The sequence below is a fragment of the Pholis gunnellus genome (genome assembly GCF_910591455.1).
Source record: "Pholis gunnellus genome assembly, chromosome: 11".
Classification (NCBI taxonomy): domain Eukaryota; kingdom Metazoa; phylum Chordata; class Actinopteri; order Perciformes; family Pholidae; genus Pholis; species Pholis gunnellus.
Window position 1 is genome coordinate 9,169,679 of NC_136538.1, and position 26,939 is coordinate 9,196,617.

A 26,939-nucleotide genomic window follows, 5' to 3' on the forward strand; every position below is an offset into this window, starting at 1 on the left:
ACAACGTAATTAGCTGTAAACACATTTGGACAGAGAGCTTGCTCATCTCGTCTATGATGTCTCTCCAGCAGCAGTTCCCACGCCAGCTGCATGAGAAACCTCCCGACGCGTTTGGCTCGATGCATCACAGACACGACTCGTCACTCGCCCTCCAGAACAAAGACAACTTTAATTCTCTTTTCATACAAAATATTTAATAAATATGACTTTCAAAAATATATTGCCAGATCAACACATAATTCTCAAGTTCATAACACAAAGTCAAAAATAGAACAAAATGTTGCCATGATCTCAAAGGGTTAACAAATGAGATAAAACATGTTTGTCTTTAAGAGCCTCATTTTTTTTTTTTTTTTAAAAAGGAAACTAATTTGCACGGAAACGAAGCAGATTCTTGCAGAGCAAGGCAGTGTATTTATCAGATTCTACAGTGTTCCCATTGCCCCCCTACCGTTCAAGTACTCCCCATCTAGCGTATGATTTTACGCTGACTAAAGCAGATGGGAAATCTGGCGTGTCATATTGTTGTGACTTGCCTTGCAAGTTGGGTGATTTCGACAGCCTTTGAAATATGTCAACGGGTTAAACTGAAGCCGCTGAAGGATTTTTGTTCCCTTAAGTATTTTATCCATTAGTGGCAAGCAATATGTCTGCCACCAAGTCCGTCCCATGCAGCAGCCGTGATCTTTTGTTGTCCTAACCTCACTTGGCCTTCTCTCAAGGCCCTGGCAACAATTAATGAAATGTCAAATGTGTGGAAAAACAAAAACAAAAACAAAAAAAAGTGTTTCAGGCCAAAAGTGCCCATCCTTTGTCTTCTTTGAAATTTGGCTTTTATAGAATGCGTTGAAATATTAAGTCATTGAAAGAAATTGTAGGCTTCCACAGCTATCAAAACCTTCAAACTAGACAGAACATATAAATAAAAAGGAATGATATCTTAAGGCTCTTGATTATTAAGTTAATAAATCAAATATACACAATGATTAATACAAAAAATTTACATATCTACATGTTCTAAATTGACATAAATTCTTCATATTGGCAGCAACTGCTGACATTGAACCCTGACCTCCCCCCACCCCCCCCAGAAAAAAATAAAAATAAATAATAAAGTTGATCTTTTTTCTCATTTGACAGTTGCTGAAGTCTAAAGCTGAAAAGGCACTTTTCTCCAAACAGAACTAGAAAGAATTCAAACACATTCTAAAAATAATTAGCTCTAGCGTTGAACACGTCGGGTAGTTTTAGTCATTGTACAACAATTACACCAGGAGCCCTTTCCATGTGTCCACTAAATAAAAAAAGAGAAATGAAATGCAGAGGAGGACACTTTTGCAACTAGTTCTACAGTGAAATGTATACCAGCGCCTTGTGTTTCCAGCCAACCAAAGCAACTGTCACTGCCAGTGTAAGCCAGCTTGTCAAAACTTAAATTAACACGGGGAATATCTGAAAATACTGTGGGGTCACGACTGACACGACAGTATGCCAACTACACATGCCAAAGCTCCCCCTGTTTCACCCACCACCGGGGTGTGAAAGGCATAAGGCTTGGTTGCACAGCAACACAGCTGTCTGCTATACAATGTAGTCCATCCTGTTTATGCTGTTTGCTGTCTCCAAGTCTCTGTTGTCCTGTTTATTAGTCCAATTAGGGTGTTTGGACGTGGAGTTGGGATTGGAGATGGGCGTCTTCTCGTCCCTCTCCACCAGTGTGTATGCTGGCTGTTTGGCGAAGCGGCCCTTCTGTAAGTGCCTCTCCTTGTCGTCCTCATCCCCCTCGGGATGATTTGTCCTTATTTTGGCAATGATGGAGTTCTTGTTTTCGTAGTCTTTGATGGCCACCGTGAGGCCCACGTGCTTCTCTATAGGGTTTTTGATCTGGTTGAGCTGCTCCCGCACGTTGTTGGTCGTGTTGTCCTCGGAGCCGGTGGCCGACGTCCCGTTGTGGTTGCTCTGCTTTCGCCGGCGGCGCATGCACCACAGACAAATGGAGACCAGCACGAGGACCCAGATGACGATGAAGACGGAGCTGAGGAGGGGCACTAGGAAGTCTGACGCAAGAAAAGGAGACACAGATTATAGGAGGTGCAACAAACGTGAAAATATTTCATTCTCAGCCAAACAATACTAGGTAAAGGCAGTAATATATCACCATGTCAAGCTTGCTAAATTATTAGCATGCTTTTGCCAGCGCAACCTGACCTCTGAGCCCCGGACAAGGGAGGAGGCTGCTTCTATTTGGCCGTGGCGGCAGTCTGCTGTCACCGTGTTGATGAATGGCGGACACATGCGGGAGTCTTACTAGAAGTCCAGCCAGTCGCAGTACGAGCCAATCTAAAGCCAGGTAGCCAAAGCAGCTCTGCTTTTTCCATCCTGGCTGGAGTCGTTTTTAAGCTCCATTACAACCGACATGAGACGGCAGACCTGGGCAGGCCCCGAGTCATGCCGGAGGTATATTTTTCACACATGCAAAGTCTTTCTTCGGTGCTCCACATTGCTGTCACGTTCAGGGTTTGGCTCTTATCTAATCTGATCTTCTCAACAAAAAAAAAAAAGCAGAAGCCTCCCACCCACTGTGTGCAAGTCTGGGAAACGTCACAGGCAACAAACAAGAGAGTCTGAAAGCAGTTCATTACCAGTTTTGCCGGAGCTTGGCACGCGCACTTCTACGATGGCGGCGATGATGGTGTTGTTCCCGTTGCGTTTGCTAACCAGGTCGATTATCCTGTCTGTGATCTCTTTAATGGGGCTCCGGTCCAAACAATGATCCTCCGTAGACTAGAAGGAACAAGAAGAAAGTGAGTTTTGAAATCTGTTGGTTTAAGTCCTCTAGCTCGTCTGCCATTAACCGTGTTTACTTGCCGTCTACTGATTACACAAAACAAATCAAGCCTAAATCCACCACATATCCCATTAAAGCATGTCTTAAAGCTGCTAAGAGTGCACGCTGCAGGCTATAAATCAAAGGGGATTTTGGTTTTAGTATGCATGAATAGAGGCAGACAAACATATGGCAGACTGGGGAGTGGGAGGAGGTACTTACGATGCAGACGTGGATTTCGTTGCTGGCTGAGAATGAGGGGTCACAGGTTATGGACACAGAATGCTCCGAGGAGAAATTCTTCACTACGTACAAGCGCCTCAGCTGCTTACACACATCCTCCACAGTCAAGCTCTGGACACCAAAAAAAAAAGAAATGAAGCAAACGTCAACGCACGTGGAAAAATAAGACGGCAATCAAGAAGAAAAAGGAAGAGCTCGGCCTGCATTTTGGCAGGAAGGTTCAACATGGTTGGGATCCACCTCATTTAGATTAAAGACCACAGGCTCGTATGCTTGTCACAATCGGCTGTCATGCTTGTTAAGCAACTGGCGAGTGATGATCCTATGTGGTGACAGAGTCGCCAGTGGTCCCGTTTAGCTCAAATCCATATGATCCTGAAATTAATCTCGCAGTGCGGTCGGGTTAAGAGGAGATTGGCATGGAGCTGTGAATGCCAGATTCACAGGAACACAGAACTTGGATGCAGTCAACAAAAAAACAGGGAGAGAAAAAAAAAAACCCCACATGGAACACATTTAAAAACATGACTGAATTGTTCAGAGGTCTTTAAGACTAGAACTCCTTTTGCCCAGGACGGGTGGTTGAGCACTTCTGAGAACCTGATCGTTCACAGTTCTCTGCTCCCATTCGAGAGTGGTGGTGGGGGAGAGGCATGAAGAATGACCTCAGACCCTTTTAATTCAATCTCGCCCTCCCCCGGTGCCAAAGGTAACTCACTTGAGGCATGGTCTCCTTGTTGAAGGTGAAGGTGATGTTGGGGCAGCTGTTGTCCTGGTAACTGGAGCCGGGGTGGCATTTGGTGGGACGCGGGGGAGGGTTGGAGCGCCAGCACTCTCCGAGGCCGAGGCAGGGCTTCACAAAGCAGTGGCCCTCCCGGATGGGGATGCAGCTCTGGCCTGAAGGACACCCACCTCGACCTTTGGCACCCAGGTGGCATGATGTAGGGCCACACCACACCTGGAGAGAAAAGCACGACAGGACAGACAACGTTAACTAAATGTCAGACTTTTCTTTAAAGAATTAATTTAAAATATTAGGACTAGAGCTGAATATACTGTGGTTTTGGGCTGGGTATTGAATCTCTAGTGTTCAGACTATAAACAGATTACAAAAATGTAATCATGGCACCAGTTTTCCCAGTCAAGGATAATAGTGACTCTGTAAAGATTAATGTCTCTCTATTGCATGTCAAGGGATATCCTTCAGTCATACATGTGAAAAAACACATAGGCTCCTGTCAGCTAAAGCGCAGTCAAACCCGAATATAGTCGCATTCCCATATCAGACTATGTTTAACATGGTAGCCAGTGCCTTACAGCCCGAGATCATTTTCACCCCGTGATGCATTTTCACCTCGAGGAGAGCAGTATCAGTGAGGTGCCATTGTTCCTCTGGTGGTTATACGGGCATGATAATGACAGCAACACCCCAGGCTTCAGCTGTATATCACCCAATCTTCACCCAGTGTGACTTTGGGAGATTCTGCGCTTGTCATCTGACACCTATTTCCCACAGTGCCATTGTGTTTCTTTTCAGAACAAACTGAATCATGTCTGTATAGAATTTGACACTCCCGAGCCAACTCCTCCCTGCGAGTGTTGTTGTTGCTCGACATGGCCCTACCTGAGATCTCTGAAGCTCGTGAGGTCTGAGACGCAACTGCCTACACACCCTTTGAGTCTATGACTATTTATTCGCACGGTTCTCCACAGCAATCCTCCCATCGGTAAACCATAACATTGTGTTTTACAGCTGCACAAAATACTTCCACTTTTCTGACTTCCACGTTTAACGGACAGGGTGCGTTTGGACAAACCTTTGTGCACAGAACTTTCCCATTCAAACAGTGGCAGGTGTTGCAGTCTTCGTCCCATTTGAGTCCATCAGGGGTGACGTGTCCATTTACAGAGCAGGGTTTCCTTGTCACTGTGTTAAACACAACCACAGTGTTAGAAATATAGATCAGAAAAGGTGTGCTGGCAATGTGGATTTGTCCATCATCTTGTGAAGACTTGTACCTTCTTGGCAGTGGGGTCCGATCCTGTCTGGTGGACACAGGCAGCGATATCCGTTGATCTCATCCACACAGGATGAGCCAAATGCACACGGAGAGGACTGGCACTCGTTAATATCTGCCACAAAAAGAGAAGAGCGAGACGTAAGACACGGTTCCTTTTTTGGAATAGAGAGCACAGACCAGACAGCACACAAATATTGGATTAAGCAGTCGGCACACAAATCTAAATCTCGAGGCTAAATTCACTGCAGGTCATGTGTCATTTAACAGTACATACACGGCAGTTAATAAAAAAACAAGCAAACATGCTTTAAATCAGTCCTGGACGCTTTTGCCCCATGCAGCTTTATTAAAGGCAGCATCATTAGCAGGTATGCGGGAGCTAAAGGCTGGACTTAGCAGAACAAAGGGTTTGCAATGGGAAAGAATGTGGCCATCTGAAAGCCTTTAAGAGGGAAAACAATCTGTGTAATCAGTGTCAGAGAGCATTGCTGATTAGCTGTTGGCCTGCTAAGCCGGTTTCCCCCGGGGACAGCAGCAGGGCCCGGTGGAGTGACACCGAAATGGCTCGGCATGGCCTGCAGCCCAATGCACAGATAATTGGCTGGCTAGACCCTCCGTTTGGAGCGACTGTGATGGTCCCGCGGCCCCCGAGCCTGCTCTTACTCGCGGCTCAAACAGGGATCAGGGAGGAGTGGGAGGCGGGGTTAATACTCACTGATCCGACAGTCTGGACCTGCGAAGCCTGGGGCGCACTCGCAGCGGTACCAGTTATCCCCGTCCACGCAGGTTCCGCTGTTGTAGCTGCAGAAAAGGGTGAGTGAGACGTCAGTTTGTATATCAGGATGCCCCCAGGCTCGTTTCACAGACTGAGCTGTCATTTATAAAAACGCATTTCGGGCTGGAATTTTCTCCCCAGTCAACTATAATAACTTCTTACAGGCAATCAGACTTGTTCTCTTTATTTGACAAGTGTGCATACGTTTGGGAGTGAGCGCCACTGGTATGCTGGTTAAATAACAGCGGTGCCAGAGTTGACAAAAGAGTGTTAGCTGATTGCATCCCAGGAATGACAGGAAAGGGTGTATGCCTGGTTCCCGGCATTGATGCGGCAAAACAGAAAGCCTGCAGGTGAGAGTCTACGACACAGGAGGAGCACCCTGTTTACGTCAGTATAAATCTACAGGGCATGTTTGGGTTTCACTTACCATGGGTGGGGACTGCAGTCGTTGGTATCTGAGAGAGAGAGAGAGAGAAAAAAGAAAATAGAGAAAGGCAGGGAAAGAGAGACAGAAAGTAATGAGTGTGTTGTTGTTGTTGTTTTTTTTCTCACGTGCGAAAGAGCACGTTTGAGCTTGTGTGTGCAAAGGCTCGTTGGGCCAGTCGGGCTTGGACTACGCGCCGCATGATTACTCTGCCTTATTAACAACACAGAGCGAACAATCGAGTCGATTCTCACACTCAAAAAAATGAGTTCCAGCTTCCCCCCATAACCACCGCCACCGACAACACCTCCACACCCAGATTCCCATCCCGGCTGTTTCTCCCTCCCTTACTAAAGTCGGGGAATTTTCTGTTTCGGAGTACATGCGTACGAGGGCAGGGATCCCAGGGATATGGAGGAGGGCTGTAGAACAAGCAGACATGTCACTGTTTGGACAGGAATGCAACAACGAGAGGGCAGAGACGGGTGTGTGTTGGACGAAGAGGAGGGGGAAAAACATCTGTCTCCACTTTCCTGAGCCCCTTTCTCCCCCCCTCCCCCTTTCTCCTCTCATGGCCAACAGCAGCCAGGGAGAGAGGAAAAAGATAAAACAAAAAAAAAGGTAGAGATGGGATGGGAGAGTCTGACTTAATTCGATGCAGGACTAGGTAGCGGGAGGTTTATCATCATTTAATAGCAATAACCATCCACCTTTATCCCATCCACAATCTAAGGAGCACTTACTCTGGGTGCAGGTGGGACCCTCCCAGCCTTCCTTGCAGACGCAGGTAAACGACTCCCCCGTCACCACACAGGTACCGCCATTCTCACACGGGTTTGGAAGACAACTTGAGTTTTTGGCTGAGAGAGGGAGAAGAACAAAAAAAAGTGAGTCAGTGAGTTTTTTTCCCCACTAATTTTAAAAGAAGATTATCAGTAAAAATCAGAGCTCCTAAACCTTAAACAGTGACAGGAAACTGGTGTTGGTTTTAGCTATTTTCTGTCGGGTTTCCGTTTTCTCGGAGGGAATCTGCATTCCACGCCTTTGAAGTGTATCGTCAGTGCAATCAGGCATTTTAAGCGGATATCTGTCGGCACTCACGGGAGAAGGGAGAAATGGGCAAGCAGGGAGATGGGAGGAGAGGGAGCGCTGACAGAGTGAAGGGATAAGAACTGTTTGTGGACCTCACAGATCTGACAGATCTGATTAATATCTGAGACGGAGCTCTCCCACAAAGCAATCCTCTGTGCGTGTGCGTGCGTGCAAATATAGAGACGAAACATTGAACCAAACCGCCGTGACTCACCTATGTTACATGTCGTACCCTCCCACCCCGGGGAACACTTGCACTGGAACGTGTCGCCCTCGTCGTGGCAGGTGCCTCCGTTGTTACATGTGGCTTCGTCGCACTGACTTTCGCCTGGAGGGAGCATTACAAAACTGCACTCACATGACAATGCATAAACACTGCGTAGAAGATTTGGGTAATTATGTACAGCCATGAGCACATACCATAAACCTGCACAGACAGACTACGTGGGTGTGGAGAAATAAAAGAAAGAAAGAAAAAAAAAAAGAAAGGGTTCTTACGGGAGTGGCACGTTTTTCCCTTCCAGCCATTCTTGCATTCGCAAAAGAAATCAGTCACCAGGTCTCGACACGTTCCTCCATTATGACAGGGGTTGGTGCTGCAGTCGTCGATGTCTGGTGGAGACATTGGATGGTTGTGTGATTTATGGGCGGCATATCAAACACATCATCCCACCTTTTATGTTGAAACATGGATTAAAGTGTCCCACGAGGGAGGTGTGGGTGTGAGTTTTGAGGTCACGGGACGGGCAGTCATACTCACTGATCTCGCAGTGGTCGCCCTCCCAACCGTCGCCGCAGATGCACTGGTACACGCTGACTTTGTCAATGCAGGTGCCGCCGTTGCGACACGGGTTACTCTCACAGTCATTGATGTCTGTTTGTTTTTAAGAGAAAGACAGTAAAAATGTGAGATTGAGAGTGTTTTTGCAGAGGCCAAACGATCAGTTGTGTATCCTATATTGTGTGTGTTAACAGTCTGATCTTACTCTCGTGGCAGTAGGTGCCTCTGAAGCCTTCCTGGCACTCGCAGCTGAACTGGCCTCCGGCCTGGCTCCGGCAGCGGCCGTGAGGTCCGCACACATTCGACGAAATGTAGCGCTCTCCTCCCGGCGTGCTGTTGGACGCCACCGCGACTGTGCAGCTGTCAATCACTGCGGAGAGAGAATTCACAGTTGGAAAGTGACACAATTGGCAAACCATGTTTCACTCGCTCCAAATCATAAAATGCGATTTATCACCCAAGTGATAAAAGGAGGAATGGAATTTAATTTATCACTGATAGTCAATGACAGCAACGGTCTGCTAGTCTCTACAGGTGACAACGCCAACAAGTTGGTAAAAAAAAAGAAAAATGAAAAATGAATGATGATAGGAGAAACAGCGTTAAGCTGTTATGCTTTCATAAGCAATTCAGAGTGATCTTTTTCACTCTGCACTGAAATCCCTTCCTTTCCCCTTGTCTGATCAGGTTAGGGGAGCGGGGTGAAGCTTCTCCCCGTAATCACTTAATTCTTGCCAAGAGCAGAGAGAATCTCACCGTCTGGTATCTGACTTCGTGGTTGGTCCACTCACTTAATCACACACACACACACACACACACACACACACACACACACACACACACACACACACACACACACACACACACACACACACACACACACACACACACACACACACACACACACACGCACGTACGTTGAGGGGGAAAAAAGAAGAGGTAGCCCACCAAGTCATTACAGAGAACACACACAGTGCGATCAGCCTTTTGCCAGATTTTCAAGGAACTCAGAGGAGGGGAGAATCATTGGAAAAGCTTTGCTGAGGAGATTGAGGGGGGCATTCATCAAGGGAGCTACACTCAAAAAGAAAACCTCCTCACCTTGGCCAAGAAACTTCAGCTCACACAACTAAAATATAGGTATGGCCCTCATGGGGAAAATGTGGGCAAAGTGTTCAGGCAAATGGTGAAGACCTGGCCTTATTCAGCATTTGACTACAGCGCGCTGGGCAGATCACCTTACAAAGAAACATTCTGGAAAAAGACGAGAGAGAAAAAACGTGCGGTTATGGCAGGCAGCAGACGTACCTTTACACGTGGAGATGCGACAGTGGTCTTTGAGGTGAGAGCAGTTTTTGCCTTCGTAGTCCTCCGGGCAAGCGCAGAAGTAGTCTGTGGCCAGGTTGAAGCAGGGCGCTCCGTTCTGACACGGGTTGGGGGAGCAGTAATCGACATCCAGCTAGGGCAGAAATGTATTGAATAGGGAGAGTTGAGAATCTGATAGCCGACATGATTTCTGTTACACTGAGCAGAGCAAAACCCGCAGCATCCTCCCTACAGGCCGTGCCAGGAAACAACACACGCACAGCACTTGGAGGAAGGGGGGGGGGGGGGGGGGGGGGAGCAAGGCAGAGACCGAGGAGCCGTCCTCTGAGTCTGGGCTTCAGCACTGAGGAATGTATCCCGCTGTAGCCAGGAGCAGCTTCAACAAAGCACTCCCTTTTAAAATAAGAGGACTGTGGAACAACAGCCATTTAAGAGGGTGGGGCAGGAAAACTTTACAACAAACCCAAAGATACAGCAATGCTAGTAGCAGAAAGGGAACCCGTGTGGGGGGGGGGGAGTTGAGTAGTGTCTCACCTGGCAGAGATTTCCTGAAAAGCCAGCCAGGCACAGGCACTGGAAGCCGTTCACCTCGTCCTGACAGCGCCCGCCGTTCAGGCAAGGCGCGCTCGCGCACTCGTCGATGTCCCTCTCGCAGTGCTCGCCGGCGAAGCCGGGGGGGCACGTGCAACGATAGCCGTTCACCAAGTCCTGAGAGACAAAAAGGAACCAGGGTTAACCTCGTGCCGACACACATTTGATGGGACTGCTTTGACAGGGTGGAGTCCGAACAATAACTGTCAAACCAGAGAACAACACGAAGAGCAAGGGAAAGAGAGAGAGAGAGGGGGGGGGGGGGGGGGGGGGGGGGGGCCGCGCCAACTTTGGAGGGACATCGTCGCAGCTCCGCAATTATTTCAACACATTTTCCTGGCACGGGCTCAACACAATAATGTTTAGGGTAATTCAATCTAGTGTGGTCAGGGAACTTGTGTGTCCCTCCCTTAGAAACCCCTCTGAACCCACTCCACTCAGATTTGATTTCAGAGAGGAATTCCACAACAATTCCACTGTCGTTTCGGAGACAAGTTTACAGCAGCTATTTATACAACCACGGTCAATGTCTCAGGCTTTCGACAAGAAGAGAGAATAAAACACACAAACAGGCTGGCAAACAAAGCGGCCATGCCAGATAACGCTCGATGGGTTTCTGACCCAACACGTACCTTGCAAGTTCCTCCATTCTGGCACTGGTCCTTGCAGTCGTTTATATCTGCACGGGAAAACAAATATGAGGATTAGTTCTGAAGAGCTTGACTGAATAGTCATTAAAAAACAAGCCGGTGCTTTGTGTTTCCCATGCCAGAGGCCTTTAAAACCATTGTCAGAGGTAAGAGAGTTGGATAATGGTGGCTGCAGAATCAGTGCAGCACAAAAGTATTGAGCAATCCTGTCTGCTGCCAAGTGAAACTAGTCCTGGGATTGTCACCACAGTCACACACACACACACACACAACAAAATAATGACATAACAGATTTATTTACATGGCAACAAAAGGCTGCACTTATCCAACTGTTTGCTTTACCGCATTCATATTACAGCTTTAATCCAACCTGCATCGAGTGAACGTAAATAAATAAAAAAAGGAAGCAGGACAGGTGTCCCGCTCCGCAGCTGCAGCTGACAGCCTTCAAACTCACTGGTGTCGCAGTTCTGGCCCGTCCAACCGGGGACGCACTCGCAGAAGTATCCGCCAATCAGGTTGCGGCATGAGTTGGCGTTGACGCAAGGCTTGCTTTCGCATTCGTTGGCATCTAGAGAGGTTGAGAAGGGGGTTTATTTGCATGTGCAGTTGACAGGTGTCACATGGTGGAAAGAGGAAAAAGAGGCCGTGTGGCTCACCTATCAGACATGTTTTCCCCGTCCACTGCGAGGGACAGTGACATTTGAACCCGTTCACCAGATCCTGGCAGGTCCCGCCGTGATTGCAGGGGGTCGGAGAGCAGTCGTCTACATCTGAGCAGAAGAAGTCAATTCTGGTTATTAAACACGATCCTCTCGATGAGGGCACTGACATTCAACGTGCGCAGGTGGAGCGCAGTCTTACTGATGGTGCAGGAGGGGCCGCTCCAGCCCGGCGCACAGTGACATTCGTAGCCTTGACTGGTTTCCGAACAGCTCCCTCCGTTGGAGCATGGATTGGACAGGCAGGCATGTTCCGCTAAAAAAAGAGAACAGAATGTTCTTGGGTACTCGTTTTGTCAATGCGGTCTGCATTTGCGCCATCATTCACAAGAAAAACAAATCAGATGCAAAAATGCTTTTCGGCTTCCGACTCTCGTTCCTGCACACACACCCCTCTGCCCCGGGACGTCTGCCAGCAGATATCACACCCAGAGTTCAGCTTCCCTCACCCGTCACCTGCTCGTCTCCTCCTCCCCTGCCCCCAAAAATCCCGCTCAAAATCCTCCCCCCCCCCCCCCCATCTCACTCTCATTACCCGCCTGGCAGACCACACCACCAGGAAATCATCTTTCATGCTAAGTTGACCTGACCAACGCACCGTGACTTCCCTCTGACTCCCCGCCATTCTTCTTCGGAGAGGCGGCAAGAGATGAGAGACCAGTCGGAGGGCGAGCGGGAGAGGGGGGGGGGAGGAGCGGTTCTCTGCCCGGGATTTTCTCCTTTATGCACGAGTTAAGGATGAGTGGGTCTCAAATGAATCTCAAATGAATGATTCACTCTGGGAATAACTAGGTGGTTGGAGGTGATCAGTGTGCCGTGGGGAGAGGATGCAGCGCTGCACCCTGGGGGCCTCTGTGTTACAATAGCCTGACGTATCCTCTGGTCTGAAGACCTCCTGTTACGAAGGGCACGGTTTCCTGACATCTCTGCAGTTAAGCTGTCAGCACCCCGCGAGGCTCAGATTTAATGAGGAAAAAACCATCATCTCCATGGTAAGTGTTTGCAGCAGCTGAACCTTAGCACCACACCCATCTGTCTCGAGTGCACAAGGAGCGGAGGGATGACCGGCCCCTGAAGATCAAACCGGTGGATTACCTGACTTGGGGGCCACTCACGCTGGAGTGGAAACAAGATTATTGCCGAGTTACCACCTCCTCTGATTACAAACTCAAGGCACCTCTGACCTTTTGTCTGTAAGCTCAGGAAGCCCAGCACCTACCCACTTATTAGAACTCCACGCACGAGTTTGAGACCCCGTGTGATTACATCTTGTATTTGGGTTTTAGGTTCCAAATGTAGATCATCTTCTAAATTAAAATAAGCAAATACAAAAGGGAAGTTCTGGCAATCTTGGAGGCTCGATTTAGTTTGCCAAGAAAATGTTAAAAATAAGATTTAGCCAGAGCAATATGACTTCAGCAAACAAAAATGTAAGAAGCCTTAAAAGGGGCGGTCAGGCGATTCAGCACAAAGCACAAAGAACGGTCGAAGCAGCAGAGGACAGAGGACAACATATTCAGATGTTTAGTCCCTCTTAAATTAAAATAAATGTTCTCAGACTTTAGAAAGCGGACCACAGGGCTACAGAAGACGTTCAACTATTTCCACAAGCTGACGAGCGCTCACGACAAGGAAACTGGACCTGTAAAACCAGCAGGCTAGCAAGAACTTGGCAAGAAAAAAAAAAAAAAAAAAAAAGACAGCTGAGATTGACCTTGCATAAAATCACGGACACTCACCTCTCTCACAGTTGGCTCCGGAGTAGCCCTCAGCGCAGGTACACTGGTACTTGTCCGGTCCTGTGTTGATACACGTCCCTCCATTCAGGCATGGCTGGTGAGTTCCACAGTAGTTCAGATCTGCAAAAAGGAGCAGTTTCACACAGCTTTAGCTTGTTTTGTCACAACACCCGTCGCTCCTATAATGACTGCAACTGAAACAAGAGATAAGTATTAACCTTTATCGCAAAGATGGCCGCCCCAGTTGGTGTCGCACAGGCACTGCCAGGGCTCTACACAGGTGCCATGAACACAGCCAGGGTGGGGGATGCACTTGTCACAGTACTGGCCCTGCCAGCCATACAGACACCTGCAAGACACACAGAGAGCCATGCCGTCAGCCTCAGAAGTAGGACATTCAAATAAAGATCAGCCCAAACACACACACACACACACACACACACACACACACACACACACACACACACACACACACACACACACACACACACACACACACACACACACACACACACACACACACACACACACACACACACAGCAATACATGCAGAACATTCAGGGACACATTCACAACCAGGTCAGATAATCCCAGCGGTATCTAAAAAATGCTAATATCTTGATCTTCTGTTTATTCCAAATTCCTTCACAAGCAATAATCTGAATTTAATGAACTAAACATTAGCGTATGCAGCATGGAGCTGCACAAATGAAACAAACAAAGAGCCACTATTCTTGCCCTCACAAAACAACTGGGCTTGCGTCTTAAAAAAGACCACAAATGAATCTTAAGCGGCAGGGTGTTTATGCAACAGCTTTTAAACAATACTTGGGGGCAGGGAAACAGAGAAGTCATTTAGCATTTTTAACCAAACAGAAAAAAAAAAAAAACACTAAATTACAGCTCCGACGGGACCTGTAGCACAGCTAACATTAGCATGCGGCCGGACGCTCCCTTTAACAACTCTCTCTGCCTGTGGCTTGGCAGCCCTCTTTGCATAGAGAAGTGTTCGGCTGTTACACTGCTGCTCATCCTGGTTCCCATGAGTCAGGAGTCAGGCTTGTGCCCCGAGGCCGAGGAGGGGGAACTCAGCTGGCTGACCGCTGAAATGTCCAGGTCCACAATTACATCGATAAACGTTGACCTTTTCTTCCTGGCCTCCATAATTAAGACGGCAATCCAGCCGGACTGATAAGTCCGCTCTTTAAAAAAAAAAAGTGACGCGGTGGCGATACAGTTGCTGCAGTGGAGCCCCGACGACAGGAAACAAGCGTCCCTCTGGGGGGGGAGGGCGCGCTGATTAGCCCCGAGAAACGGACGGACTGTAAAAATAAACGCGGTGGTTAAGTAAACCTCGGCCTGTGATTAAAGAGGCTATTCTTAAAAAGTGTGCTAATCCTCTCCATGAGAAGCGGAGCAGGATTCCAAATCATTTACAGTTATTACACAGCCAAATTACTGGGGAATGCGGCACAACACAAAGATTTTTAACCCTGGACATGAAAACGGACCTCTTTCCAGAATCCATGTGTTGTGGCTGTGCAGCTCATGCTTTTCAAACAATTGTTCGACTCATCTTGGTCCACAGGTGCACGGTTGTTGCTCGATTAGAAACTATGAAAGCTGCGGGTATCACTAAAAAAAACTAAATCCCATGGAGCGTCATAAGCGGTGGCACTGCTGACATCGAGCTAGTTGCTATCGACGTTGCTATGTACGGCTGTTGTTCAGCCCAGCGATGGGAACCTGCTCACCGACAACAACAGCAGTAGAGCTTGCTTGGAGAGTTTGTTGGCAGAGTGCGTATAAACCCAGCTCTTTAAATATGGCCACACCTGTGCAGAGACTAAAGCAATTCAAGCTCTTGTTCTGCCAGTGGCCACACAAGCACTTACAAGAAACCCGATGAAGTCAAACGCTTGGGAAAAACAACAACGCGCGCAGTAGAATATGAGCAAACCTGATCGTCCTTGTGCTTGATTTCTGGCCAAATCAGACAACTAAGAAAGCAACTAATGCCTGAGCTGTGGGAAGAGTCGGGCAGCGCAGGGGCCTCCTCCAGGATGAGGATGAGATACAACGGTTACTGCACACAATGCCCCGGCTCTGATATCTATCTGTGCCTGGCTTTTCCTCTGGCTGTGTGCAAAAACAGCATTAGGAAGCCATTAGCTACACAAACAATACACTTTAAGGCTCATCCGAACGTTACGTACGATTAGACTGATAACACTTTGCCTCATTAGGAGGGGAAACACATTTCCCTACACGGCACTCTCGGCAGTGGAGCCCCTCCCATTTCTCAGACTGGCAGCGCCGGTCCAAAGCTCCACGAGAGATTTACAAGCAGCTCAGCCTGCATCTGTGCTAAAGCCCTGGTACCGATGTCTGATACCATCTCTTGGCCAGAGAACCGAGCACACATACAGGGAAAAGAGCCGCGCCGTGACAGAACTGGTGCTCGGCCACAATCCCTACGTTATCGGACTGATCCACACCACAGGCCTCTGGCACCGTACTCCGTAGTAAGTAAAAGCGCTCGAGCAAACCATGTTTGACAGTTTACATTCCAAAAATGCAGAAACACCATTGTAAATCATAAAGACACTTACTTGCATCCACCTGGCTCCTTACACGATCCATGTTCGGTGCTGCAGCCTTGTCGACATATAGCTGGAGGAGGAAGAAGAACCATCACTGCCACGGTAACTACATTCAAACTTGGCTCCGTTTCTTTTGGCACGTTTTAATTATAGCAATGAGTGATGTAATCACTACCCTCTATGACATTTCAGCCTGCGAGAACGACAACTGCTGCCGACAAACAACCAAGCTAGCCCTGCCGTGTATAACGTTCAATAAGAGATTCACTACTGCTGAATTCCTGGTCATACAGGCAACGAAAAGATTTATCTGAATGGAAGAGAAAAAGGGAAAAATGCACTGAGAGTTCAGAAACAAAGCCGTCCTTTCAAGTCTAACCACGCAGCAGACAGCGTATCAGCATGAATCACCGATTACAGTCTGGCCGCTCGTTTTTAGAAGACTCATTCATAGTCATAAATACTAATCTGTCTCGAGCTGCCGTTTAGCTCGGCGTTTCCAAATTTGAAGTGATGTCACATACGACTGCGTGCATTTCAGCAGGGCTTACCTGTGTTGCAGTCAGGTGCGGACCAGCCTTCCAGACAGGTCTTGTTTCCATTGTAGTCGCACGTGTAATGCCCGAAGAACTCGTCCCTGGGCCGACAAAACTTGTTGCAGCCGAAGCCGTAATAGTGCTCGTCACAGCTGACCCGGATCTGGTACTCAAACTGGGCCACGGGGCCGTTGTGAGTCAGCTTCTGCCATTGCGGGCTGGGGTTGATCATGCCGGAGTGAGATGCTTTCTCTATCAACCTCCCATCTGCACCTAAAAAAAAAAAAAAAAAAACATACATTTAGACATGATCAGCATAACAAAATGCATGTTTTCTTCCACTAAGGTTAGTGTTCATTCAATGTTTTAGCCAGGGGAGAGAATAGTGGAGCGCAGCATTGTACATTACACATTTGGGAGTTGCGAAGTTCTCCGCGATCACACAGTGGGAACCCAAAAATGCCCCAACAATTCAGACACAAATTGCAGAAGATTTGTTAGACAGCAGATTATATGTAATTAAAGCAACTAGAGAGGAAGAAAAGTAGAAGGAGGAAACGCAGAAAAAAAAAGGAAACGGCTGCCTGTAATGAGCACTCTCGACTATTTTTTTTTCTCACGCTCACTCTCCAACTCTCGCTGGTTGGTTTCTGATTCTCAGGTTTACAGTTTGAGGATATTACTGGTCTCAGATGCTGCCCTCGGCATCTGCTCAGGAGAGGACCGAACCGCAGCCGCCATAAATTACAGCGCGAGGACACCGATGCCACAGTCACTGCTGGGAAGCCTGCCAGTGTGCCATCAGCACTTTTCTTTTTTCCCCCAACATACATTCTTGTCCTAACAGCAGTCAAAAAGACCTTGAGTCAACTCTTTTTTTTCACACACTTACAAGTCTCGGTCTACACTTCAGAATGGGGAGCAAAGGCACGGCCGAGGTTGTGATTGCGCAACACTAAAAAAAAAAGAAGGAGACTTAAAAACACACGGACCTAGACCCAGAAACAGACTTCTTTTCATGTCAAACATGACGAGGTCACGGCTCTGTCAAAACGGGGCAAGGACTGACCTGGGAGCCAAGGGCTGTAATGAGCTTCACACACACAGAGCAAACACGCTCAGCCCGGCCTCCAGACACTGCACACATACGGGCACGAGCACCGCTCGTTCACTCGCACGTGAAGCACACTCGATAATCTAAATCTTCCACCTGGGAGAGAATGAAAAATATGTCAAAGCCGTTGTTTACTGCAGTCACATGAGCAGAGGTGGCTGACCGCTTGGTGAATCGCTCCTCTGTGTAGTATGATGCAATGAGGCGAGGTACGACCTGCTGTCATTTATTTACTGTGCGGTGGTGTGTATAGGGGTGGGTGGGGGGGGAGACACAGGTCATACTGAAATCACAGTGCCCGGTAACATTTCACAGTGGTCTGGAATCCAGAGCTCAGCTGTGTGGCATTTCTCTACCAACTGCTGACCTGCAGTGTCAGGAGTAGCACATCCTTACTACCTGCTGCCTGGCTCGGGGCTGGACGTAAATCAAACACATTTTATAAAGCTTAGAGAGGTCGTGCTCAAGCCTCAAATTCATTTTGAATGAAGAAAATCTACCTTTCAAAACTGTAAAAAGGGGACTACTTTTCTCAAACACTGGATATACACACACTGGAAAATAAATTAAATTCACAGTATAAAACTTTAAAAATCAAGCTTTTAATTGTGAGGCCATCAGTTGGCCTCTAAAACACCAGTCGGGGTAGTCACAGCTGTGAAGCTATCAGAGCAGTGAGCTAGCCTGGTGGAGCTCAGAGGGGCTTAGCCAGCATTGACTGTGTACATTCAGGGGGCTTTTCACACCAATGCCCTAATAGCTCTCTGGGGAGCGGCAAATACAGCAGAAAAGACCGAAACCTTGTTGACCTCGAACGGACCTGCATAAACAAGCATGGGATATAGGGCCCTCCCTCAGCAGGAATCACCACGCTGTCGGCAATCTGACCGCCAACCAGCAGGAATCCCAGCATAGGTGACGAAAGAAACCGAACCCGGCAACCAGCATGCCACCAACGCGGTCTTCCCACGTTCACGAGGGGGGGTGGGGGGGGGGGGAGAAGACACCCACAGTCTCAGAGCAGCACGTTAAAAGGTCTTCCGCTCTGAGCCCACCTGTGCCAGAGGTAACTGTAACCTGCGGGACACAGCTCAGAGGCCTTGCCCCCCCCCCCCTCCGGCATTGTGACTGCAGACTGGGTGCAGTGCCGGGCGAACTCTGGGTTTCACGCTTCAGTGACGGTGAGACAGACCTCGACCCCGGCTGGCAGCACCTGCCATCAGTCATCGGCTAAATGAAAACATTTTCATGGGGGAGGGGGGGGGGGGGAAGGCCTGCGGTACTCCTCCCCTCCTCTACCTCTCCACTCTTCCTTCACTCTGTCTGCACTCCCCCCCCCTCCGTCTGCCCCGTCCCCACTTCTTCTTCCCCCCCTCGCTTCCCTGTCCTGCTCTCCCGCCTTACAGGCACCTGTCAACACACTGTCTTAACACAGACACACACGCACACCCAGTGGACCATGTGGAAGAGGGCAGGGGGTTCAGGAAGAATAAACTTCCTTTTCTGACCTTCAACACGACTCCTCCCAGACGTTGCCTTGAGGGAGGAAGAGGGGGATGGGTGGTGGGGGGGGGGGGGGGGGGGGGGCTACACAGAAAAGAGAGAGGAAGGCAAGATGGAGATGCCAGACAAGGACAAAATACTCACCACTGGTTTCGTTGTTTGAGTCCAAGGCTTCCACTATCAAAGTGTAGGACCTCTGAGGAAGACAAGCAGAGATACAAGGAGTGTTAGCCAAGAGCAGGATCACCACGCAACAACACGAAGTACATGAAATCACTTTCAGGTAGTCATTATGGTCTGGTTTTAAATAGACAAAGGGATGATTTCCTTTATAAACATATTGTTTCCTACTTAAAAGGCAAAAGGAGAAATAAATTCACAACATTCAGGTTTCCCCACAACCTCACCAGCCAATGAATTCTCGTCTCCCTCTCATTAGGAAACAGCGGGACCGAGGACAGAAGCTTTTAACTTATAACAAAGGTCCTGTTGATCTGATTAAGAGAGGATAAGCTCGCGGTGGTGCAGCGGTCTCTGCATCCCAACGATTAGGGGCAGTGGTCTGGTCTAGCTGGACACCCACCCAGCAGGAGGGTGACTGACAACAAGCCAGATAAAGCAGCGCTGCGCTGGACTAATGACTGGAAGATGTCACACAAAAAAACTATTTTTCACATATTTTTAAATGCGGTGCTGAGAGAAGTCAGTGGATGAGAAAGCACATGCTCAGTTCTACTCTGCAATGTATATGGGATTTTCTATGTTATGCTAATTTATAAAACCCCAAGCGCCATGTGCTGTGAATGGTAAATAATCAAAACAAAGGGCTTAAGGACGCCGTACAGGCAAAGTCAAGACATGTAGAAAAATAAAGAAAAGCGCATGTGTCGGAAGGCGAGGCCGAAAGGCAGAGAGAGAGAGAGAGAGACTGAATGAGCGCTACACTCTGGAGGGGCCGGTCTAGATTTCAGCACTCCCGAAAACGCTTTGTCTGATTCAGGGCCGGTAGCGCTCACACCGATATCAGCTTACGCGCTCGCGCTGCCCTGTGCCACAGTCGTGAGGGAGCGAACAATGTGTCTGCAAGCGCGCATGACAGGGTCAGAGAGAAAGTATGCGATTGTGAGAAAGTGCAATTCACTCACAGCGCTCAAGCAGCCACTAGAAGAAAGAAACAAAAAAAAAGAAAAAGACGCCTCCTTGTTATATTCGCTCACATGCTTGCCCCCTAGCAGCGCAGCGTGGAGGCATTTCAGAAATTCTGCTTTGCCACTGCGGCCGCCACTTTGCTGCGATGACTTCATGGTAAACAAACCTTGCTCGAAGGAAACCCCGGTTCACTTTCCACTGAAAGAGAACAGGGGTATGACTCACTCCTGGACCACTTCTCATGGCCTTACCTTTTTTTTTTCTTTCCGTGCCAGTGTTTCACTGAAATCGGGGAAGCTGTTATTTGAAAGACAGTGCTCATCAGCAACGCAGTCTTTACAGTTTATCTTGACTCACAACTGGCTGCAATCACAACCCAACCTACATCTAGTAATATTAACACCAAGAACAAGAGTCCTCTAGGCTTTGTTGTTCACCTCAGCCTGTGCAATTGCACCTGAACGCATCACTCCCGGATCTGCACACCCACCTGCATGTCTTCATAAAGATGTTGAAACATATTTGGGAGAGCCACCCAAAAACAAATCCCATGCATATGACACAGCACAGCGGGCGTGGTGGTGAGCTCATCCTAAAAAACGGGAACTCAGACGCAACATCCCTGAACACACGCAGAATGTTAATATTAGTCATTATTGCGACATTAAAATTGATGTAGTGACTAAAATTGAGGATTAGGAGAAGCTGAATAGAATTTGTGTTCTACTACATTTTAAGTGCCTTCAGTGACCTCCCAAAACAATCTGAGCCGTGTTGAACAGCACGCTATCAGTTTACATGCAGTTACGTCGGGAGCAACGGAGGAGAAGAGGCACAAAGCTTAATGGGTTACTGGTTCATTTATTTAAAAAAGGCAACAACATAACACACCCAGAGCTTCCACGATTTGGACTTGCCTCAACATGGAAGCTATTGCAGCATCATCATCATCATCATCATCATCATCATGACAGGCTGATCACGTATTAGCACCACATAAACATGATTAAGGCCAACACACTACAATATAAAAACATAGTAGCCTTAGATAATGACTACCATTCAAAGTACCGTTCACATCAAGTTAACTGCATCTGATGATCCACAGGCTTTGTGTTTTCCAACATTAATGTCATGGCGGCTTGATCTAACAAGTAGCCTCGCCATTATTGGGATGTTTAGTTCCAGACCAAATAACTGCTTCCAGAAAGTGAGATACTGCCCGACTCCTCATTCAATAACACTCTATAACTCTTTGGCGGTTATCAGCTTGGAACTGTCTGCCACTGCCAGGTTCACTTTTTCCCAGGCTCCCAGCTGACTCACAACTTCTCTTTGAACTAGAGAGAGTGAGCATGCGAGCGCACACACACACACACACACACACACACACACACGTCCAAGTGCAATAAGTGTGGCCATATGTCTTCTTATCTTTCCTGGCCAAGCAGACACTGTCCAACAGACAAGTAACATACGCGATAAAGATCATTCCAGTTTGAATCACAATGACTTGCCAAAGAACACTACTGAATCCTCTTAGTAGGGGAATTTTCCCAATATACACACACACACACACACGCGCACACGCGCACACGCGCACGCGCACGCGCGCGCGCACACACACTTACAGGCCACTCATCCTGCCCTGAGCTGAAAATGGAGCCATCTGATGTACCATTACAAGGTAATCTAACAAAATAAAAAGTGAGGCATGTCTCACGAAATAACAGGCAAAAGCCAAAGGTCCAAATGCGGGCAAGGGACGACAGATTAGACTGGTCTGGGCCTACACTCACTCAGCACACAGGAAATGTAAACAGTTCAGTCAAAGGGATGTTGACCTTCTGTATCAGTTTCCCTGAGTCAATCACTTCAAATGTATCAAACTGAGATCTAACCAATGATTGGGACTGCTAGGTAGCACACCCCTGTTTGCCATAAAACCCAGGCTTGGCCATAAAAAGCCAACTCTCATAATCGCCATCAAAGCCACTGGCTCCACCGATGGACTGGGAGGGAGGGAAGGAATGCATTGTTTGGCAAGAGATTTCCATCACAACAAAGTGTCGGAAAAAGACAATCAACAGACTATTAAAATCAAAGTACGTCAGCCCGGGGACACGACAGAACCTCACCCTGACGAAAACAATCTCAGCATTTGCCAACTAAAACTACAGACATGGCAGGATCACACGGAAGGCAAAAGAGACCAAAACATGAAAGTCCTATTAAGCATTTAACTAAACATGCAAGGGTCACTATTTAAAAAAGAACAAAAATAACAGGGCACTGGTGATCATAAATTTAATTGCCTATGCATGTCACGATTTCCATACTGCTTGCAACAACTGTGTGTTAAGCAAAAAGCTTCAGGCTTCAAGAAACCGTTATGTAACCTTCACACTGACACAACACGGCAAGTACACCGACGGGGTGAGGAAGAAGGAAAAAAAACGAACACATTTCTTTTCACTCTTTTACTTGAGTAATTTGCACTTAACTGCCACATCAGAGCACACTATATAAAACAAACATGTCATTACCCCCACAGCTGCCGGCAGAGCTTACCCTCAAGGCTGAGCTGACTTTTGCCCGCGACTCACCTGATCCCAGGTCTTAACACCGCGCCGACTTGTCAACAAGTCGCTCACGGCGATGCCTACCTACACGTCTCAGGTCTGTGAGAACACGCCAGTCTCGTTTTTAGTGAAAGACGGAGGATGATTGAGCTATTAAAACGTGAGCATAATTTTAAAAGAAAATCTGGTTTGTGCAGAATTATGGGGTGCCGGATCAACTAGGGCTTGAGATGCGAGACAAGAGATTACTCAAGAAAGAAAAATAGTTGCTAAGTGAGCAGATAAGTGCTCATGAAAGTGCAATCCAACCTCTGAAGGATTTACCCAATCCAATAAAGAAGGGTCCTCTCTTTCCTCGTATAGGTGCGACATTTGGCAAATATGCTGAGGTGGCCACAGAGGCAACTTCACCACTGCTGAGTCTACTACAACTGCTTCCTGTTGCTTGCCCTGCGCTGGCATTACAGCTGCACTGCCTCCATTATGCTCTGTAATCCTCACTGTAGTCACTGAGGGCACACCATTGTCCCCGCTTGATACACTGTGAGGGCCCTCACTTCTCTGTGGAATAAAAGCACGACGCAGACATTGGTGAATCCATACAGGGCTCTGAAACCGACGACGCGCTAATGTAAAGATGCTCAGCCGACGGCATTGGGATGGATGCCTGGCCGTTGCCCTACCTGATCTGAGCACATGTGTGTAGCCTCATTAAGTGCAGCAGTTACTGTGGGTGGCAAGGTTAAAGCGATGAAATGCCTGGGGTCCAACCGAGCGTGACTTAAACAAAGCCCCTGGGCTGGACAAGAGGCCAACTTCATACAGCTCACAAGAGAGGATGAAGGGGGGTAAAAAAAAAAAAAAAAGCTTCATGAACTCGGAGTACCCAACAACCCAAATGCACCACACTGCCATCTGTCCACAACAGCCAATCAACTGATGAAAAGGACAAAGAGTGATATCATACCTAACCTGACAATTGTTAATGTGCACTGAAGTAAAGCACTTGAAGCGAAGGATGAGGGAATCTAGCGAGAGGCTCCAAACTCCTGTTTTCTACATTAGAGTTGTATTAACTTTATTGATCTTGAAGTGAAATGTCTTAATTGATACGTTGACTACACAGCACATCATTTTCTACACATTTCTCTGGCTACACAACCCCCTTTCCGACAACAACATCCTCCAGTGGGCCAGCACATTTAGTACACATTTCATCGATAGGTCAGACAAGAAATGAGTCAAGCGAGCAGCGTCCCAAAACTTGAAATGGTTTCATTTCAATGTCAACAAGTGCTGTTTTCAAATAGGAAGGCTTTTCAAACCAGAAAGATGAAACTAATCTGGCTCAGAGCGTTCAGGCCAAGTTAGTGCTGCCATGGCGTGAACATAAACAGAAACCTTTGTCTTTAAAGAAAAAGAAAAAGAAAAAAGGTGTGAGGCGCCAGCGTCTAAGTGGAGAGCAAATAAAGAACACTGACCATATCAAATTGCACACTGCCCTGCTGAGAACATTGTTTTTACTGGCTATCAGATCATAGGGAGAACACGCATCTAAATGCTCTGCCCCACAGGTAACACGCATACAAATGAACCACTTAAAAAGCAATCACGTGATCGTCCAGTTCTTTCACTTATTCTGTCAATTTGAGGCCCTTCGCGGCCTGAAATTACAACAACAACTTCCATCCAGATTGAGGTAAAAATAGGCCTTGATGTAATTGGACACACACATACCAGCGGACTGTGTGTGCGCCCCCCCCCCCCCCCCCACCATCAGTGGAGGAGTTTGCGGGCCAAGCTGTGGGGCCAGTCAGTCTGTGCACAGTCCTTTTTTTTTTTCACTACATCGAAAGTTGCTCCAGCATGGCAAATCATCTCTCTCACAGAGCTACGACTCTCCCACAGGCCCGTCAGGCCCATTTATTTACTCTGTGGAGAAGAGCTGACACTTAAGGAAAGCAGAAAGTGGGTTTTCACTCTGGAGTTACTGAACTGTGCAACACGAGCAGCTGCCATGGAGGCAGAAGAAGAAGAAGAGGAGGAGGAGGAAGAAATCTGGGGAGAACGCAGCTCGCCCACCTTTACATTTGTTGAATCAAACCAGACAAGGGGAAACTGTTTACGAGGAGCATTGTCAAGAATAGGGTCCAACCGATTTACGGTGGAGGCAATGAACCAAAATTAATCTCTTTTGAAAAGGTTATTTTTATTCTAATTGATGGACGTCTAGTAGTATTTAACTGGAGGACATAATTGACCCACTGCCTTGTGAAACTGAGGTTTTTGTATATTGATCTAACGTGCAACGCCGTTTTAACACCTTAAATACTATTTAGATAAACACGGACAGGTCTGGGTCCAATGGAGAAAAATACCTGCACCTGGTTAATTGGCGCAAATAATGAGTAGACCAGGGGGGTCCTTCCTCAAAAGGATAATTCACAAAAGAGCCACTTTTCGTGGCGTGAGAATGACTGACGGACAGTAATTGCACATAACTGCCCTGCAAACAAACGAGAGGAAGAAGACGAGAGGAAGAGAAGCGCGTCGGCGAACAGACGTTTTGTTTTTATAGGTCTCCAACTCACCGGCCAGGCAAAACTGAAGGCCAAAACTATCCTGGATTTGTCATTCCTGACAGAGCTCTTGAAAGAAAAGGTATTCCCTCCGAGGACCGGCGTAGATCCCATTCCGAAGCTGCAGGGCCCCGCGGCAGAAACCCTCGACTGGTATTCCTTCAGGCAAACTTTGAAAAACGTATCGCACTCGTCCCGCGTGCATTTTCTATCCGCCGTGTTCCGCGAGCCGTCACAACACATGCCGTTCAGCAGCTCCCCGTTCACATTGTGCATCGACATGATTTGCAACTCGAATTGTCCCGATCCCTCTGACACCTGTTGAGGACAGAAGAGTGAATGCAATGGAACACTTTGACCTCGTTATAAATACATATTTAAAAAAAAAAAAAGAAAACCCAGTTGGAATACTAAACGGGCTGTTCTGCCGTTGGTCGATCGCACATTGATCGCACTTTGCAGCAGGCTAACTGGACACACTTTTGCATGGTGACATGTAGTGTTAGCATAGCCCGTGCACGTTAAAAAAGGCGACACACATGCAATCAAAGCACATCCAAACAGCTGAACTGAGTGACCCCTTCCCGCTGTCTCCCCCTCCCCTCCCCTCCCCTCACCTCCCCTCCCAAAAGTAATCCACGTACCTTCGCCAGAAAGCAGAGTAAAAAGGCAGCAACGACTGAGCCCCGTCTCAGAATCATGCCTCCGGACTGCTGTTGCCACTCGTTCGTTACTGGTCGTCTGGCCGACACACGGCACCAGAGCTCTCCTCTGGTTTAAACATGCACGAGTGGGGGAAACAACACTTTGATCAGCGGAGCACAGGTTCCCGATTCATAGACGACCTCTTTCTAGTATGTCCCTCAAACTGTGCGAGCGTCTGCTCTTCTTCGTTGTCCCGACAGTTTCCCACTTGTTTGAAGAAAGTTTACAGAGTGACCACGCGGCAGCCGAGCCCACTGACTGACTGACTGAGTGACTGACTGCTGGCCAGAGCTGGAGGTGGATACACAAGTTCAGCAGGGAGGGAGTGTCTGCGGAGCCCTGCTGACTCCATATTCATGAGCGGGGCACAGTGAGCCCGCCCCTCTCACGTTATGAAGGATAGTCGTGCACTCCAAAAATTGACTGTAGGAACCCTTTGGCAGAGATGTGGTGGAAAGTAAAATTGGACTATAAAATATGACTTGGAGTCATATTTATAATAGTAAGTCATCACGACCACAAACCTCAACATAAATGAATTAGATGATCAGAAAAGCATCAATTTACCTCTAAAAAGACATTATCTCTCTACATCCCACAAGGGTTGCGTGCTTTACTCACCACAGTTTATCCAATTGTTTTACCTCATTAAGATTTATGTCAATGTAAAAAGATGGGTAGAACGAGTTTAGCTGGTTTTACTCTCCTCTACGGTTGTGTTATTAGGCAACATGGTAAATCACGAGGACCGCAAAATGAGCGTGCAGCGCATCAAGGCCAGTGGGCCAGTGAGTCAAGGGCATTTGGTTAAATGCATGGCATGTCAGACATCTTTCCTCTTGCAATAAAAGCCTTGGATAAAGAGCACCGTATTCCATAGCAGAGAAATGCTCAATATCTGCACATTTTCTGCATATTTTTCTATTTAAAAAATAAATTACTCACATTTCAGGAATATGAATAAACTCTGAAT

At 47.7% G+C, this 26,939-nt stretch overlaps 1 protein-coding gene across 1 annotated transcript; it reads right to left on the bottom strand.

The window, feature by feature from the left end:
* Positions 1 to 150: 150 nt before the first annotated feature.
* LOC306703356 (protein jagged-1b-like) lies at positions 151 to 26,230 on the bottom strand. The gene is made up of 26 exons (XM_079169300.1): positions 25,906 to 26,230; positions 25,274 to 25,579; positions 19,096 to 19,147; positions 16,350 to 16,607; positions 15,808 to 15,868; positions 13,413 to 13,543; positions 13,195 to 13,314; positions 11,598 to 11,711; positions 11,393 to 11,506; positions 11,191 to 11,304; positions 10,716 to 10,762; positions 10,027 to 10,200; positions 9,475 to 9,625; positions 8,372 to 8,536; positions 8,146 to 8,259; positions 7,884 to 7,997; positions 7,600 to 7,713; positions 7,037 to 7,153; positions 6,297 to 6,324; positions 5,807 to 5,892; positions 5,090 to 5,203; positions 4,888 to 4,997; positions 3,789 to 4,028; positions 3,050 to 3,181; positions 2,643 to 2,784; positions 151 to 2,057 (listed from the first exon to the last, which is right to left on the bottom strand). The coding sequence occupies exons 1-26, from the start codon at positions 25,960 to 25,962 to the stop codon at positions 1,582 to 1,584; spliced, it is 3,651 nt and encodes a 1,216-aa protein (XP_079025426.1). The 5' UTR covers positions 25,963 to 26,230; the 3' UTR covers positions 151 to 1,581.
* Between the last annotated feature and the right edge of the window lie 709 nt (positions 26,231 to 26,939).

Bases quoted from the DNA above. Each gene is read 5' to 3' on its own strand.
- LOC306703356 (XM_079169300.1), bottom strand. From the start codon at position 25,962: ATGATTCTGAGACGGGGCTCAGTCGTTGCTGCCTTTTTACTCTGCTTT. The intron at 25,580-25,905 runs GTACGTGGATTA...TGTCCTCAACAG, and splicing joins TACTCTGCTTTCTGGCGAAG to GTGTCAGAGGGATCGGGACA. The intron at 19,148-25,273 runs GTGAGTTGGAGA...TGTCTTCCTCAG, and splicing joins CCTTCAGTTTTGCCTGGCCG to AGGTCCTACACTTTGATAGT.